Below are 17,834 nucleotides of genomic sequence, written 5' to 3'. Positions count from 1 at the left end.
TGTCCGATGTTGATTTGAAAACGTCTATATCATGGGCAAACAAACATACACATAATCAGAAGTGTGGAAATAAGATGGCCCATGACTGCTGATCTAGAACTGTCTCTATTTGGCCAATTAAGTTGGAATAATTGAAAATAATAGCCAACTTGTGCAGTATTAAGTTTACAAAAAGGTGAGCCATGAGCAAAAATCCGGGGGGGGGGGATGGTGGTACTCAGTACAAATGACCATACAGGGACGTGCCGCAAACATGGGTAGCGTTTTCAGCCTTCTGGTATATCAATGACCCCTTTTTCAAAGCATATTTTGGTATATGAATGGGTCCTTTTTTCAAAATTTTCTCAATTTTTTCGGAAAACAGCCCAATTTTTCCTTAATCTAGCCAAAATTTTCAAAATTTTGGGAAAATTTGTAAAAACTAAGACAATTTTGGGTAAATTCGGCCGAAAATTTTGACTTTTGGTATATCAATGGGTCCAAATTTCTTGAAAAATTGGTATATTTATGGGTCTACTTCCAAAATCTCAATGCACGTCCCTACCAAAACCAAACTTGAGTACCCCCGGCAAAAATCAACAGGTGTATTGTTTCTGCCTTTATTGGTCATCCTGTGAGTAAACAATAGCGGACAGATTCAGTGGTCAACTGTGCATCCAGGGTTTGAAGGGTTTCAATGAAATATCTCTGCATTAATCCAAGTACACCATTATAGACTGGAATTCAAATGGCTTGAGTGACACCTGAATACAACCGTCTTGGATGGTTACTACATCTGCTTGGTTGAATTCTTCCATGATATTGCACCTGAAAATGAGGAAAAAAACTGTGTATAAATGAAAGTCACCTTGGATAAAAAGTGTCATGATCGCAGGAAATTATTTCTTATACTCAGTATAGTACGGTACATCCAAAAAAAATTGCGGTAAGCTAATGCAGGGCCCAGTTTGCAAAACTTGGCCATAAACTTATGACAGTCATATGTCCAATACACAATGGACATATCACACTATGTAAATATTAAAATAAGATTAATAGTCTTGTCACGTCAGAACTCGCATTTAAAAAAAAAAATTATTTCTGTAAATGTCCAGCGCCGTCTGATTCACTTGATCATTCAGTTTTCAGGCGTAGCGCCACACGCGGCCAATATTTTCGTATTTCCTTTGTAAGTTAATCGGACCACCTGGATTTATACGGGATTTTTAAATCACAATGGAAGTATTGTGACCCGATTTTAACGTGCGCATTGGAAGAGCGTTTTCATTTACTTTCGATATAATTTCTGCGGTGTAAAGTCGTGGGTTCATCGCCACCGCCTTGGTGGTTCACCTTTATTAATGGGCGCGGTCACAGTACCTCTGTGAAATTAATTACTCAGTTGGCAATTGCATGCGTAGTATGAGCAATTGAGGTCAATTATGTGTTTGACGATGAGTAAAATTTCCTGGTTTTGAGGTTAGACCGGCGCTGGTATTTGAAGACACTTGAGACTGTGATGGCAGTCCTGGACGTGGGTGTTCTCAAGAGACTACCAGAGCGATGCATGCAACGCCGCATAAACTATATCTGAAGTCAACGTAAGTAAAATATATTGTTTTGTATATGTAATTAATTTGGGCCTAATTATGGCGAAATATTTAATTTGGAAATTTGGAAAGTTTCTTTTAGCATGTTTGATCTCAAACGTTTGTGTTGGAAAATTTTAACCAATTTTTGGAAAGGTAATTATTTGATTCATCAATTTACCAATTCTTGAACTTGAAAGAATTTCCCACGTTTAAAGAAATGAATGGCTGGGAATGTCCAAAATGTGGGTTGGAAGAAAAATTCAGCTAAAGAAATTGTAATTGAATGAATTAGAAAAAACGGTTTTGTGAGAATAGTTCTTCCCGTAAAATGTTGGGAGTCTATAATATCGTTGCTGTGTTTATATTATTGTTTGTATTATTTGTATATATGTAGGCCCTAATTTACAATCGTGAAATGAGAATTTACGACATTGAGAAATATTTATATAATTTCGTGGATTGCGTAAAGCAACTGTTTTGGAAAGAAAATGTACTGTTGTGCAAGTAAGGAAACAAAAGAGATGCACCTGTATGCAAATTAGATGACGTCAGTGCCACGCCCTTGTTAATTAAATAGGGGTTTAAAAGTGGTCGTGTGCATCAATTTAAAAATGAAAGTGCGTATTTTATTGTTTTGATATTTTGTATTAAAAATCTATTCAACTTGCACGTATTTTCAAATTTTGGGTTATTTGTTTGTTTATATTCCAGTCCATATTTTAATTTGAGGAACTGGATGGTTTAAGGAGTTTTCACCATATTTTCGTTTGCTACTGGTTACCAACGACTGGAATCACTTTCACCACTTGAACTTCACCTCGCACACAACTTCCGTCAACAACAACGACCCGATCTTCAATTGGATATAGAACATCATTTTCTACCGGTTTATGAACTTTCGCGATCAGCGTTTGGCATTTTTTCATCGTCATTTACGCATGAACTTATCGCGAATACATTATCGGTACCAATTCTTCGGATCAGCTTCAATTGAATGGCCGTGGGTTTGTGTATACCTTTGTGATGTTGTGTATTATTAAACAGGTTTATACATATTAATTTTGATATTTCAAAACACAGCTAAATTGCAAGAAACTTAGATCATAAATCGGTCAAATCAATTTATATTAAATTTTGGAATTTCACTTTCAACATGGCGCTTGGTTGAAGCGAACATTGATTGACCGTTACGTTTTGGAAACCACTTTTGATTAATCATACACTTGGACTTTATTGACATTTATTGTTGATCCTTATTATTATTATTAAATTCAAATCTGAGTGGATGATTTTCAAATTCAAATCCAAATAGAATACTATTGTGTCATATACTTAATATAACCACTGGTGTTATAGAAATAGATTATAATATTTTTTGTACTCGAATTATTTGTATTGGAGTTGGAATCAGGTTGAAAAAATAAAATAAATCTGATACATTTATTTATGATAGATTACGTATATACTTTGTCTGGAGTACTCATTGTATAGATCTAGTGTCTACCGCATCCCAATAACTTGCTTTTGTTTCAGTAATCCGGTCATTGTGATCTCCAATTCGGGTTTTGGTCACAATTTGTGGGGGCTCGTCGGGAATTTACAAAAGCAGGGGTGCAAGGTTATTCTAGGTTTGTAGACACGAGTGATCCGTGCGATGGGTTGGTTCAGACATTGTTATATTGGGTGAAAAATAATTGTACTCATAATTTATTACATTTTCTCTCTAGGTAGCCTCTTGACACCATCCAGTATCCCGTTCTGCCAATACAGATTTCAAGGTTTGTCTTTGCGGTGTTTCGCCACGGTCTGGTGAGTCCGAATTGCTACAAACGGTAGTAATTCGATTTTAAATTGCCTCATTGTCATTTTACTTCACCGTCAAATACAATTGCCTCTTTATAAGCGCATGTTAGCTTAATCTGTTTGCTTTGTTGTGTTTTAATTGGCAGAGGTTATCAGCAGCGTTGAGAGCGCGTATGAAAATTATTCGTTTGAAATATGATGGCGGCTAGCGTATTCGAGTTCAATTAAATTTTAGGAGTTCTCTCGTGACAATATAGTATTTGTTTATTTAGTGTTCATGGTTATTATATTGATGTTATGATTGTATATTGTGTAGTGTAAGTCACAGGCCTAATTTTAGATAGGCCTTATTTTGTATATATATATTGTATGTTTATTCATGGCCAAGTGCATGACAGTAGCAATGGAAATCGAGAAGCTTGTAGAATTGGGAAAAGAATTGGGTTTGGAAGGCGTTGAGTTAAGAGAATGGATCAAAAGTGAAAGGGTTAATTTAAAGGAGCAGCAGGATCGGGAGCGACAAGTTAGAGCTGAAGAGCGCTTTTGAAAAACAGCAGCAAGAGCTACTTTTAGATCAGCAAAAGCAGCGCATGGAACAAGAGCAGCAGCGTATAGATCATGACCAAAAAAGGGCAGAAATTGAGCGCCAGCGCGAACGAGAGACAGCAGAAATTGAGCGTCAGAAGGAACACGAAATGGCAGAAATTGAGCGTCAACGCAAAGAGCAGGAAGCGTCAATTGAAGAAAAGCGCATGCAGTTCGAATTACAATGCAAAAAGGAGGAAAGCGGAGACGATGGGAGATGTTGACGAAAAGTCTGTGCAACGCGAAGAACGCAGAGTAACTATTGAAATTCATTTGGAAAATACCAAATTCAAGCGTTTAGAATTGCAAACGGCTAATCCTAATGGTGCGCAAGGTAAAGGTAGCGGCAAATTTGGAAATTATAAAGCGCCAAAATTGCAAAAGTTTGATGAGACTAAAGACAACATGGACGCGTTTATAGTAAGATTTGAAAGGCATGCAACTTCACAAGGTTGGGACCCACAATTTTGGGCCCTTAATTTAGGGACTTTGTTAACAGGCAAAGGTCTTGAGGCGCACTATAATCTAAATGTGGAGGAGGTTAATGACTACAAGTCACTGAAAAAGACATTGTTGAAGCGTTATGACCTCACAGAGGAAGGCTTTCGTAACAAGTTCAAGGACTCAAAGCCTGAACCCAGTGAGACTGCCACTCAATATATCACTAGAGTATCAAAGTATTTACAAAGGTGGTTTGATCTTTCTGAGATTGAACAGACACTTGAAGGCCTAATTTATTTATTAGTGCAGGACCAATTTGTTCATAGCTGCCCTAAGGAGTTAGGCCTATATGTCAAGGAGCATGATCCAAAGAGTAGTAAGGAGTTGGCTAAAATTGCCGATAGGTATATTGAAGCACACCATGGTTGGTGGGCCTTTCCCAAGAAGAAGAGTCAAGACGAAAATAGGCCTAAGAATAATGCGCAGTATGGTAACCAAGGTAAGACTCATCATCAAGAGCAGCAGAAGAATACAAGGTACCAAGGTCAAGGTAATCGTTACTTTAATAGGCCTACATCAAGTCAACCATTTAGGTCTAGTATAACATGTTACGTATGTGGTAAGCAAGGACATCGTGCACGCAGCTGTACCAGCAAGAGTACTTTAGCAGCATTAGTCGACAATGCTAACATGTCTAATGCAACTTCTAGACAGACATCTCAACCAAACACCGACAGAAGGTCTATATGTTTAATTCGGATAGGCCCCGTAGTCTTAGTAGTCGAGAAGGTGAGGTAGCCAGCTACAACAACCAGTGTGGGTTGATGTCTAACTTCACTCCATCCAACGTAGGTGCAGTGACTTTTGGCAACCAGTGTAATGCAGGCAACCAGAGAAGGCCTACAAGTAGGCCTAATGCAGTGAACAGCGGTCACATCGGGATCAAAATTTTGACTCATCTCACGTGATGGGTTACTTCTCAGAGGTTGACCCTCACGTAGTCTCTGCATGTCAGAATGGTTACTTAACTCTGGACTGTGGACATCATCTAGAATTAACAGCAGCGTGTCAGCATAATGAAGGTCGTAAGAGATACTTGCGTATGGGAATGATTGGTGATCATCGCGTGTTAGCTATGCGTGACAGTGGATGTGATGGAGTTGTCGTGAAAGCAGACTATGTGCAACCAGAACAGTATACCGGTAGATACAGAGTGTGTATCCTCATCGATAGGACCATTCGAATATATCCAGTCGCAGAGGTATACATAGATACCCCATTCTTCGTCGGCAAAGTATTAGCGTCCGTTATGAAGAATCCTATCCGTGATCTCGTCGTAGGTAATATTCCTGGTGTTAATGATCCTGAGGAACTTCCAAATCCACCAGACGAAGCGTAGAGAAAGCTGAGATTGATCAGGAAATGGACACCAATCCAGTTCTTACATCTAGTCAAGTTACTTCAGGCGTTATTCAGCAGTCAGGCGTAGTTCCGCAGTCGGAAGTCAAGATCGGGATGGTAGCAGAAGCAAGTGTGCAATTGACGACCAAAGCCGAACCACTCCAACTGCCAACGGTAAATTCAACAGATGGCGAGGTCGTTAAGCTAGATATATCGCCACAGAACCAGAATGATTCTCCACTTCGTCATATTGAGGAGGTTGAAGAATCCGAAGAACAAGGACAAGGGAAAGTCGGCTCTCCATTATTGGAACAAAAGGACAAAAGACGGATCAGCGTAATCTTCATGGTTTTGATGCAAGAAATCATGGGTATATTGTTTTCTTATATCTACACCACCAAGAAATCAGAAGTTGAATATACTCGCTCTAACGAAGATGGATGCCTGGCGATCGTGTGGGTTTTGCGTAAAGTTGGTACTTACTTACAGCAGAGAATCTACCATGCAAACCGATCATCAGCCACTACCGTGCATCAATTGGTCGAAAATCACTTCAGGCAGAATTATACGCCAAGCTTCGACTCCAAAGCCAGGTTGGTACCATCTTGGAGTGCGAGTAGTACATGTACACGAGTGGAGTCATATCGAGAGCAAGATAAAGTGAGATAAGGTAAGACAAGTAAAACATGTTAATTATTAATAGGCTGTAGTAAAAATACTTAAGATGGTCAAATGTTTGACCTCAAGTTCGCCTATTATTGACGTGTAGCCTTAAAATGTATGTGGAAATAATATGTATATATTGTAGGCCTAAACTGAAAAGGCCTAGATGAAAAAATGTGTAGAGCTTTAAGATATTGTAGATTAAGTGCTTATTAGCAAATGTATTGCATACATTTCCTTCGAAAGGAGGGAGTGAATTGTCACGTCAGAACTCGCATTTTAAAAAAAATATTATTTCTGTAAATGTCCAGCGCCGTCTGATTCACTTGATCATTCAGTTTTCAGGCGAAGCGCCACACGCGCCAATATTTTCGTATTTCCTTTGTAAGTTAATCGGACCACCTGGATTTATACGGGATTTTTAAATCACAATGGAAGTATTGTGACCCGATTTTAACGTGCGCATTGGAAGAGCGTTTTCATTTACTTTCGATATAATTTCTGCGGTGTAAAGTCGTGGGTTCATCGCCACCGCCTTGGTGGTTCACCTTTATTAATGGGCGCGGTCACAGTACCTCTGTGAAATTAATTACTCAGTTGGCAATTGCATGCGTAGTATGAGCAATTGAGGTCAATTATGTGTTTGACGATAAGTAAAATTTCCTGGTTTTGAGGTTAGACCGGCGCAGGTATTTGAAGACACTTGAGACTGTGATGGCAGTCCTGGACGTGGGTGTTCTCAAGAGACTACCAGAGCGATGCATGCAACGCCGCATAAACTATATCTGAAGTCAACGTAAGTAAAATATATTGTTTTGTATATGTAATTAATTTGGGCCTAATTATGGCGAAATATTTAATTTGGAAATTTGGAAAGTTTCTTTTAGCATGTTTGATCTCAAACGTTTGTGTTGGAAAATTTTAACCAATTTTTGGAAAGGTAATTATTTGATTCATCAATTTACCAATTCTTGAACTTGAAAGAATTTCCCACGTTTAAAGAAATGAATGGCTGGGAATGTCCAAAATGTGGGTTGGAAGAAAAATTCAGCTAAAGAAATTGTAATTGAATGAATTAGAAAAAACGGTTTTGTGAGAATAGTTCTTCCCGTAAAATGTTGGGAGTCTATAATATCGTTGCTGTGTTTATATTATTGTTTGTATTATTTGTATATATGTAGGCCCTAATTTACAATCGTGAAATGAGAATTTACGACATTGAGAAATATTTATATAATTTCGTGGATTGCGAAAGCAACTGTTTTGGAAAGAAAATGTACTGTTGTGCAAGTAAGGAAACAAAAGAGATGCACCTGTATGCAAATTAGATGACGTCAGTGCCACGCCCTTGTTAATTAAATAGGGGTTTAAAAGTGGTCGTGTGCATCAATTTAAAAATGAAAGTGCATATTTTATTGTTTTGATATTTTGTATTAAAATCTATTCAACTTGCGCACGTATTTTCAAATTTTTGGTCGTTTGTTTGTTTATATTCCAATCCATATTTTCATTTGAGGAACTGGATGGGTTAAGGGTTTTCACCATATTTTCGTTTGCTACTGGTTACCAACGACTGGAATCACTTTCACCACTTGAACTTCACCTCGCACACAACTTCCGTCAACAACAACGACCCGATCTTCAATTGGATATAGAACATCATTTTCTACCGGTTTATGAACTTTCGCGATCAGCGTTTGGCATTTTTTCATCGTCATTTACGCATGAACTTATCGCGAATACATTATCGGTACCAATTCTTCGGATCAGCTTCAATTGAACGGCCGTGGGTTTGTGTATACCTTTGTGATGTTGTGTATTATTAAACAGGTTTATACATATTAATTTTGATATTTCAAAACACAGCTAAATTGCAAGAAACTTAGATCATAAATCGGTCAAATCAATTTATATTAAATTTTGGAATTTCACTTTCAACATGGCGCTTGGTTGAAGCGAACATTGATTGACCGTTACGTTTTGGAAACCACTTTTTGATTAATCATACACTTGCACTTTATTTACATTTATTGTTGATCCTTATTATTATTATTAAATTCAAATCTGAGTGGATGATTTTCAAATTCAAATCCAAATAGAATACTATTGTGTCATATACTTAATATAACCACTGGTGTTATAGAAATAGATTATAATATTTTTGTACTCGAATTATTTGTATTGGAGTTGGAATCAGGTTGAAAAAATAAATAAATCTGATACATTTATTTATGATAGATTACGTATATACTTTGTCTGGAGTATTCATTGTATAGATCTAGTGTCTACCGCATCCCAATAACTTGCTTTTGTTTCAGTAATCCGGTCATTGTGATCTCCAATTCGGGTTTTGGTCACAAGTCTATTATTCATGCATGACATATACGATTGTTGTTAAGTTTACGGCTGGGTTTCGCAAACCAGGCCCTGTACAGGCTATATTATTTTGCTAATTGATATGTGCTCATAGCACTGGCCCATACAGTGCTCCTGGGCTCTAACCAATTTCACTCTGGCCAGTCTTTATCCAAGTTGCTCTGGTAAGTTTGGTGGCTGCTTATTCAAACATTACACCTGTTTCATAAATAACCACAACTTTTTAAACTTCTATTCTTTTTAGTAAAAATGAAAGCATATAACATCCCATCCCACTCCATGTTCTTCTTTCAATTTTGGGATGCAGGTGATGTTATTGTCCCATAAAATATGCCGATAAGTGCATACCAATGACACAGATAAATGTAGATCGTGTTTACCATAACGGGCAATATAGGGTTTGATTGCTGAACCAGCAACAAAGAATACTGAAGCAGACGACTTCATCGGTGCGGCAATCAGGGCGCTCTATCCTTATTTACCTTGTTGGTGCATACTCTAGTGATAAACTGATCTGCCCTCTCAAACAAAACAAAAATGACTGGCGTACAGATGAGCTGAAGTATAGATGTGTTAGTAATACAATCTTACCTTACAAATCTGTTCATAGGTAGTGATGTCTTCACATTTGCCTTAGCTTGACCACCAAATGCTTCATAGATTCTTAACACCATACTATTTGTAGATTCTCCCTGTACAAATGTATCAAACCAGAGAAGATCAAACATATTCCTTCATTATTTTTCTAACCTGCAATTTACATCAGACTAAATAATAATTTGAGGGCTTAAAACTACAATCGGAGTGTCCAATATTTGCACAATAAAGGACATAGCCACCTCAAATTTTTCTCATAACCCCATTTTAGACCTGACTTTGTTAGTAGGAACAAACAAGTAGCACCATCCCCCACAGTGGCATACCTCCTGTAATGTTCTATATATAAGCCATTGTGATACACATTGTTTGCATCTGATGGAGTAATTTAACTCAAAACTTGGAATCAGACTGTTTTATAAATAAAAATAAATGTTTGATTTAACGTGCGCTTCAGCTGACCTAATTATCAGCACACTTCAAAAATTTTTTGGTGATAGGCATTCATATAAGATATAATACACCATTTATGAGGTTATGAACTAAAGCATTAGTATTTATCTATGTCTCATTTGGCAAAACAAGGTGACATTTCTTCAATACAAAAACATTAGTGCTGTATTTATTCTGGAATAGTGAATAGATCAATTCAATTTCAAAATAAGAACTCAAATTTCAGGTTCTTAAACATCCAATCACATTTGTGCTGCCTCCGCATTTCATTCTTCATTGTTCTTCAGTGACTTAAAAAGAGATCAACTTCTTATTTTATTGGTTTAAGCACCATATAAAAAAATATCCCAGAAACCATTACATCAATTGTCAGCATGAATTGCCTGCTATTAAAATGTGCAATAATAATTAGAGTTATTCAGTTTTAATGTAATTTTTGTGAGAAAAACTGCCTTTTTCCAGAAAAAAATAAAGTTACTTTTGTGAGGACATCCTCGTTGTTTTAAATGAATGAAACCATCACGAACATCTAAGCCGCCGAATGTGTATTATGCGAACGCATTATCGCGCGATCATTGAGGAGCAACAAGCGTGCGCTGTTGCGTGCAGCAGCAGCCCTGACTAATATCACTATCAACTATTGTGAGATATTATACACCAGAAAACCAATCAAATTACGTGAATTCTTTACAAGACGCACCCATTGAATAATAATTTGAGATCAAGGATGTCAAATGAAACTTTGCATGATAAGCATCTCTTTTTGCTCAATCACATCTCAAACGTTACCTTCTTAACAGTTTCTATAATAACAGCTGGGTTGTCTACTTCAAAGAAGCTGATTGGTTGATCTATGTTGCCATGGTAACTCATCAATGGTTTGTTTAGGTCATAAGCACCTTGGATTACTCCAGCATCTTGGAATGTACCTAGTCATGATGAAAAACAAACACGCAAGTCAGGATACAGCAGAATAGAAAATTCAGCCAAATTACACCTATGGTCTATTTATTTTTACCTCCAATCAGCGGCACTAGCTTTGAAGTTCAGCGTGTTCTGCATTAGCTTAGCATTACTTGGTGCATGTACATACTTTTACGTGCTTGGTCAAAGTTGTGCATATGTACATGCAACAAACAATGCTAAGCCAACGCAACACGCAAGGGAGGACGGGTTAGTGTAGTGGTCTTCTCACTCGCTTCTCACCACTGTGGCCCGGGTTCAATTCCCCGCGGCGCCACATGTGAGTTTGGTTGCCGATCCATGCTCATCCTCACAGGTTTTTCTCCGGGTGCTCCGGTTTTCCTCCTGCATCTAAAATCGGACCTCTTCCCATATCCCTGTCCCATCATATCCGGATGGCGTCCCTTAGATTTAGTTGCCTCTGAGCACTATTGGGATTTGCCTGGCTTCAGCCGAATGTTATAAATAAAAATAAATAAAAAATAACACACGCTGAACTTTAAAGTTAGTGCTTTAGTGATATTACTCATAGTAGAGATATAGACAATAGAGATAGCAGGACAGGGTCATTGAAAAAGTAATGTAAAAATAGGTAAGTCTTTGAGAATTATGTTGATATATGTGACCAACGCAAGTTGGTGGTTTTGCAACCTTCTGATTGTTGAGTTGCTGTTCTTTGTTTGAACACACCTGTATAGTCAGTGGTATGTCCTTTGTGAATGGGGACATAATATGCTGTACTCTATATTCAATTATGTCCCCATTCACAAAGGACATACCACTGCCAATACAGGTGTCTTCAAGCAAACAACATCAACTCAGCAGTTGGAATGTCTTGAAACTCTCAATTTGCAACTTTACACTCATTACATGTGAGCAGGTCACATATGGACCTCATTGTGAAATTTTCATACAGGGTGAGTCAAAAAAAGTGCAATAGAGCAAAGAATCGATATTTATGTAAGAACCATGTTGAACTTTCCAATTATTGAAAGTGTCTATAAATTCCACACTCAATATTCACCTGTTGTGAAAAAATGAAGTCAATCACATCTACAGTTTAATTTTTATGAGTCCTTTTGCTGCGACACCCAATTTCATTACTTATCCACGAGGTACCATGTATTTTGAATGAGAGCACACAATGCACGATAAAGGCATTCAGCTCTGAAACTGACTTTAAAGGTGAACCTCATTGAAAATAAAGTTATATATCAACGGAAAGCTTATGATGTCAGGATATTAAAAATTATTTTTTCCGATTTTTTTGATTGCTAATAAAGCTGAAAAATTAAAAAAATGATTGAATTTTTGGTCTTTTTTAAGGCGCCCAAAAGCACCCAAATCAATCGTCTATGACCTTGGGAATGCTCGTGGCGTAAGCTCAGGGTTCGTGATCACGTGATCCTACTCGGAAACATGTAAACAAGACTTGCTTCCTGTACTTTGCAAGCTGCCCGGCAAGTCTGATTTTCACAATAAAGCTTGAAATTAGAGGAATCTTCAAATTGCTGGTTCCTTCTATATATATTAGAAATAATAGAATTATTGTCAACACATAAATTTTCCGTACATTTTTGACAAAATCAGTCATAACTGGCTGGGTATAACTGGGTAATTGAGTTTGAATTTAGCGCTGGGATCAATCCCATGCGCAAATGCTGCTACCGTTCATGTCATGGACTGAATAAACATGATCGAATAACAAATTAAATAGTTGTTTGTGACATTCCCTATATATTCTTGATTCATTTTTAAAATAAAAAAAAAAAAAAAATATCGTCTTGCAGTAATTAAAAATTAATAAAAACCGCCGATTTCATCAAATCCAGCCCATAAAAGGTTTTCATATTTAGCGTACAGGTAATACATTCTTTCCACACAATCGCGATTGAAAGAAACAGATACTCGGGCAGATACTTTATTATAAAATAAATACAATTTAGGCTTAGTATGCCGTTATTTGATGGAATTCTGAAATCTGAATAAAATTAAAATATTGTCACTTGTGTCATGATTCTTTAATGATAGTACAATCAGTGTACGGTACTGAAAAAGTGAAACATTCATGTTTTATGGATTACCGAACACGATGCTTAAATTGCTGCTGAATTGCAGGGACGGATATGCACAAACACAGCGACTCGCAGGGGCTTCGTCCTCCGTGTTTCATGGGGTGTTTCAGCAGATTTGATCAATCGTTCCTTATATTTGGAACATTTACAGGAATAAATTTTGCTGATGAAGTAGCAATAAGTTGGAAATATCAGAATGTGAATATCAAATCGGTCATTTTGTCTGCAAGTTCAGTACAGTCGCGGATACTGAACACTCGGCGTAGTGAGACTCAGTCAGTCACTGAGCTCATCCCGTATGTATCTATCTGAGTTCGCCTATCATACATGACCGGCCATGACTGGTTGTTAAGCTAAGAAATAATTAAAAAATCCTGTACATGTACCTTATTCTATTCCTTCATTTTCTCATTGTGATAAGTTCATCTCAACTTGGTGTGACGATCTGTACTGGTAGCACTAGCAGTTATTTTTTTGTAATCTGTTTTCATTCCGGTTCTTCGGCGAATCTTCGCTCTTCGTGCGTTACTGTAATATTCCCTATGCATATCATGGATGACTTGGCCTATCCCAAATCACCCGGCCAGCACTTTCCCATTTTAAATCCACACACTTTATTCAGGAACTTCATTCTTAATTTGATCATGATATTTCCTTCATGTTATTCTTATTTTATTGAAGATATTTTTCATGTAAAGTAAGTTGACAATGACTGAATTAGTGCATTGGCCCGATGCATGCCACAGTAATACACGGACATTGTGTTTACAATCAAACCCGGAAGTAACTGTGTGTCCCTGGGCTGACGTCATCAACGAAAGCGCCCAATTTGAACGATTTCGTTTTGTAATTTAGGGGGGGTGCCAATATCCAATCTTTGCATGGAGATTATGTCTAGCCTGGTACGCTATGCAAATAAAAAATATTCTTTTCTGATTCCTGACATCATAAGCTTTCCATTGATATATAACTTTATTTTCAATGAGGTTCACCTTTAACTTAAATAAGGTTGATTTTTGCGTTATTTTAATTTCTTTTTCTGTTCAAACAAACTTTCTAACATTACTTTAAGTCCTTCATACCTCACTCGACTCCAACTCCAGTTTTTTAATCCCAATATGTCTAACTTACTGGATATTTTATAATGCACTCCACTTCAATTTGCGCGCATTTCATTGCGACATTTGAAAAATCTGTGTATATTTTTGATAGAGAATAAACATCTTTAAAATCAATGAGAAATGAAAATAACAACAAATAATGTTTCTTTTCCTTTCAAGACCAAGGACAATAACAATTTGGGTGCTCCATTTAATTTCAATGCCAATGAGGTTAAGAAAATAGCAGTTGTTCCAAATCTGCCTTACACAGAGTGGGCTGACATTCAAATTTTAGATGTTTCTTGGACAAACATTAAAATTGGGTATCGCTATAAAATGTGTCATAAAAACAAAACGTTAAATGATAATTCCTTGGTTTTTTCACACAAGGTCACTAATGGATATATCATTTATAAAATGTATTAAAACCTAAAAAGTTCAAATCGGTTCTTAAATGAAAATGGATTCTATTCTCTATTGCACTTTTTTTGACTCACCCTGTATAATAAAGGTGTAACAGTTTAAAGACACAAATTTCATGTCAGTGGACTTGCAAAGATTTGGACTTTTGACCCAAGGGCCCGGCTTATTTCAAACTGGTGCTTACCTTCATGTGGAAAGAGTGCATAAGCAAATTCATGTTGCCCCATATCAGGTGCTTACCTTCATGTGGAAAGAGTGCGTAAGTAAATTCATGTTGCCCCATATCAGCATCAGGATCTGGACTCTTTGGAGATCGGAGCCTGAAATAAAAAATATTATATTTGATATTTTATACGGCAGATATAAAATATCAAACATACAACTCATGTACATTTATGAGAGTGACACAACATAGTGAACATAAACCAAATGAAGAAATATCAAACCTTCATGTAATAATAATTTAGGTGACATGGGAAATACCTCTCAATCTTGATATTCAAAGTCATGTTCTGCGGGGTAAAACAAGTTAGGTAATCGATCAGACCCAACGTCCCAAAGGCAGTCAAAAAGTTTTAGTTCAACTTAGATAAGGCCAGTATATAGTTCAATGTTTGTATGAGATATGCCGCTGGCATATGCAAAATGTACCATTTGAAAAGAACTGGACTACATTGTACTGGACTGAAGAACTTGGCATGCCTTCATGCATTACAGTTGTAGCTGTCACACATTCATGCCATGCAAACATTTGATTTACTTACAGAGACAAGCTGAGTACATTTTCATGACAAGAATGTCCATATTTGCAGTCATTCAGCAGGGCTACTCCCCATCCATATTCTGACAAATCTGCCCACTTGTGACCAACAACCTGTTCATGAGAAGATCAATATCATCAATCAATATTAGATCAACAACTGATCATAATCAATTTGAACATTCACCCGTTTACCCGAGTCACTGACTCACTCATCCCCTCACTCACTCACCTGATCATTCAATCTACTGTATTTAAGCTTTTAAACGCTCCCTTCTATTAAATGTCCCCATCAACTTTCCAGCAAAAATAGATGAATTTTGGCCATACAATGCTGTAATTGCTATGCTATCTTATGCCGTAAATGACATCGCAAACCCTGGATATGACCCATATGCCCTGGCTATATGCATGTTTGTGCATAGGTGTGTGGGCTTTGTAAAAACTGGCAAACGAGGACACAGACATGAGAAATCTGTGCGGAATTGTCGACACTGCGGTTCCTAGACAGCATTTCTACATCCCAAATAGCATAATAATGTGCTATTGCCAATGACCGTAGTTGCTGGTGTAGGGTTAGGTCTGCAGTTAGATAGTGAAAAATTGGTGTATCGCTGTCCATGTTTGCTGGTGATTACATGCATGTGTGTGTGTGGGGTGTTGGTTTTTATTCTGTCGGTCCGTGCCACGTCACTTCCGGTTGATGATGCGACTCACGGTCGAGTGAAAACAAGTCCCTGATTCGATTTTGGTTGATGATTTCTGTCATTGGTGTTATGTAAACTTCGATCGCAAATAGTCAGTGAAATCAAACAACCGTTTCTAAGTCTTCAGAGTGGAAGAAACTTACTTGATTTACCGTTTATATACTGACAAACTTAAAATTAAATTCCATGGTCGAGTGTCATTTTTTCCGAAATTGAATGTCACTCCAACAACATCGCTATGTAGCCTCCTTCACAGCCGCTTTCTGTTGTTCATAACAAACTGTGAGCCACATGCAGTTTGGGCCCGAGACTAGAGATAGCCCGGATGTTGGACCGACATAATACATGTGTATGTGTCAGCCTACAAATGATGTATTATGGGAGGTCTTACCTCATATCGGGCTGAGTCCCATGATGTATTTCTATGTGTAGGCCTCTGTAGATGACCAAATTGTATCTCATATGTAGCATTTACAGCTCTCACATTCATTGGGAATTCCACCTTGAGAAACTTGTGATTCTCATTCCAATCAACCTGCCAAATTTAATTTTAGCAAGTTAATTCCTATTAAGGAGGCACACAGGATCACTAATTAGCCTTTATTATTCACCTCATAACTCGAAAACTATTTATGTAAAGTATATAAAAGTATACATTTTTTGAACGGAAATGAGCTCATAAATCCATTTAAAATGTCAGTTTTGGGTCAAAAAGTACAATTTTCGAGAAAATCACAAAAAACGGCTTTTTGACCAAAAATTTTTGGTCCGCCATAAAAATTTATTTGAAAATCAAAAACTGTAAAACATGAATTTTATTAATTTAGACAAATAAATCTAGAAAGTGTTTTTTATTTTTGAAATTTTGCTTAGTTTTTAAAATATAGGCAAAAAAATCAGTAAAAGCGTGTGACCCGTGTTCAAATTTTTGAATCATGGGTGATAAAAAAGTTCTAGGCTCTAATTTAAAAAACGAAAAAACACTATCTAGATTTTGGCCATATCTAAACGTTTGACTTAAAAACTTACCTCAGTGATGCTTCATTTAGACGCTATGGCGGACCAAAAATGGTTAAAAGTGGTCAAAAGTGAACTTGCCGAAAATCGCGATTTAGAAAAATACAGCGGATTTTAGGTCCATTTTTGAAGATTATTCCATAAATATATAATCCGGTGACTTGTGACGTTTGGTCAAGTTAGAAAATGAGAAGGCGTCCAACTGCAGCAGATTGGCATTTTTTTGGTGATTTAGAAGGTAAAATATACAATAAGACAAAATTATCCATGCACATTCGGCAGATGTTTTATCCACATGGTGTAGCCATTTTATTTACTGCAGTCTTGTTTCCATGGTGCAGCAAAGCTTCCGGCAAGGTCGCGGTACGCGTCGGCGTTTGAGGAGCGACAGGGCGCGCGGACAGACAGATAGGTTACTGTGAATAAGTTGCACAGTGCATGGTCGTGTTGCCGCTAACGAAACAATGATTATTTAGCACAATTTTGTCCTGTTCCGTATAAAAAAAGATCATGCTCTGTATTAAAATGTGCGGACATCAGAATATTAAAATTAGCATAGAATAACTGACAAGCAATTATTTTAGCAGATAATCAGAAAGTTTTATGAAATGAAGAGTAAATTGAGACATAAATCATGATAATTGCGATTTCTGTTTTGTACTAATTTTCATAATTTTGCTTTAAAAATGCAATGTTTTTAATTTATCGGTTTGGGAGATTTTATTTTATTTTTTATTTTTTCTTCTTTTTTTTTTGGTGTTGACAAATATTGCATTTTTATGTTCATTGTCCTTTTCTGAACCGCAAACATGATGTTGTTACTACTCGTTGTTTTTTCTTTTAGTTGGTGCTTGAGAGGCACCACAGCGGCCCGTCGCGCCAAAGATAGGCATTTTAAC

The 17,834-nt window shown here is 37.1% G+C and overlaps 1 protein-coding gene across 1 annotated transcript in view; it reads right to left on the bottom strand.

Moving 5' to 3' along the window:
* Positions 1–568: 568 nt before the first annotated feature.
* Positions 569–17,834, bottom strand: part of LOC140165726 (alpha-mannosidase 2C1-like) — a 62,368-nt gene continuing 45,102 nt past the window's right edge. The window contains exons 20-25 of the mRNA XM_072189034.1: positions 16,310–16,453; positions 15,216–15,325; positions 14,692–14,771; positions 10,680–10,819; positions 9,432–9,532; positions 569–807 (exon numbers count right to left, since the gene is read on the bottom strand). Of these exons, the coding sequence (XP_072045135.1) occupies positions 693–807; positions 9,432–9,532; positions 10,680–10,819; positions 14,692–14,771; positions 15,216–15,325; positions 16,310–16,453 (690 nt within the window). The 3' untranslated portion in view covers positions 569–692. The remainder of the gene's footprint in view (positions 808–9,431; positions 9,533–10,679; positions 10,820–14,691; positions 14,772–15,215; positions 15,326–16,309; positions 16,454–17,834) is intronic.

The sequence above is a fragment of the Amphiura filiformis genome, chromosome 12 (genome assembly GCF_039555335.1).
Source record: "Amphiura filiformis chromosome 12, Afil_fr2py, whole genome shotgun sequence".
Taxonomy (NCBI): domain Eukaryota; kingdom Metazoa; phylum Echinodermata; class Ophiuroidea; order Amphilepidida; family Amphiuridae; genus Amphiura; species Amphiura filiformis.
Note: the sequence above shows the minus strand (reverse complement) of the source record. Positions and strands in the feature narration are given on the sequence as shown.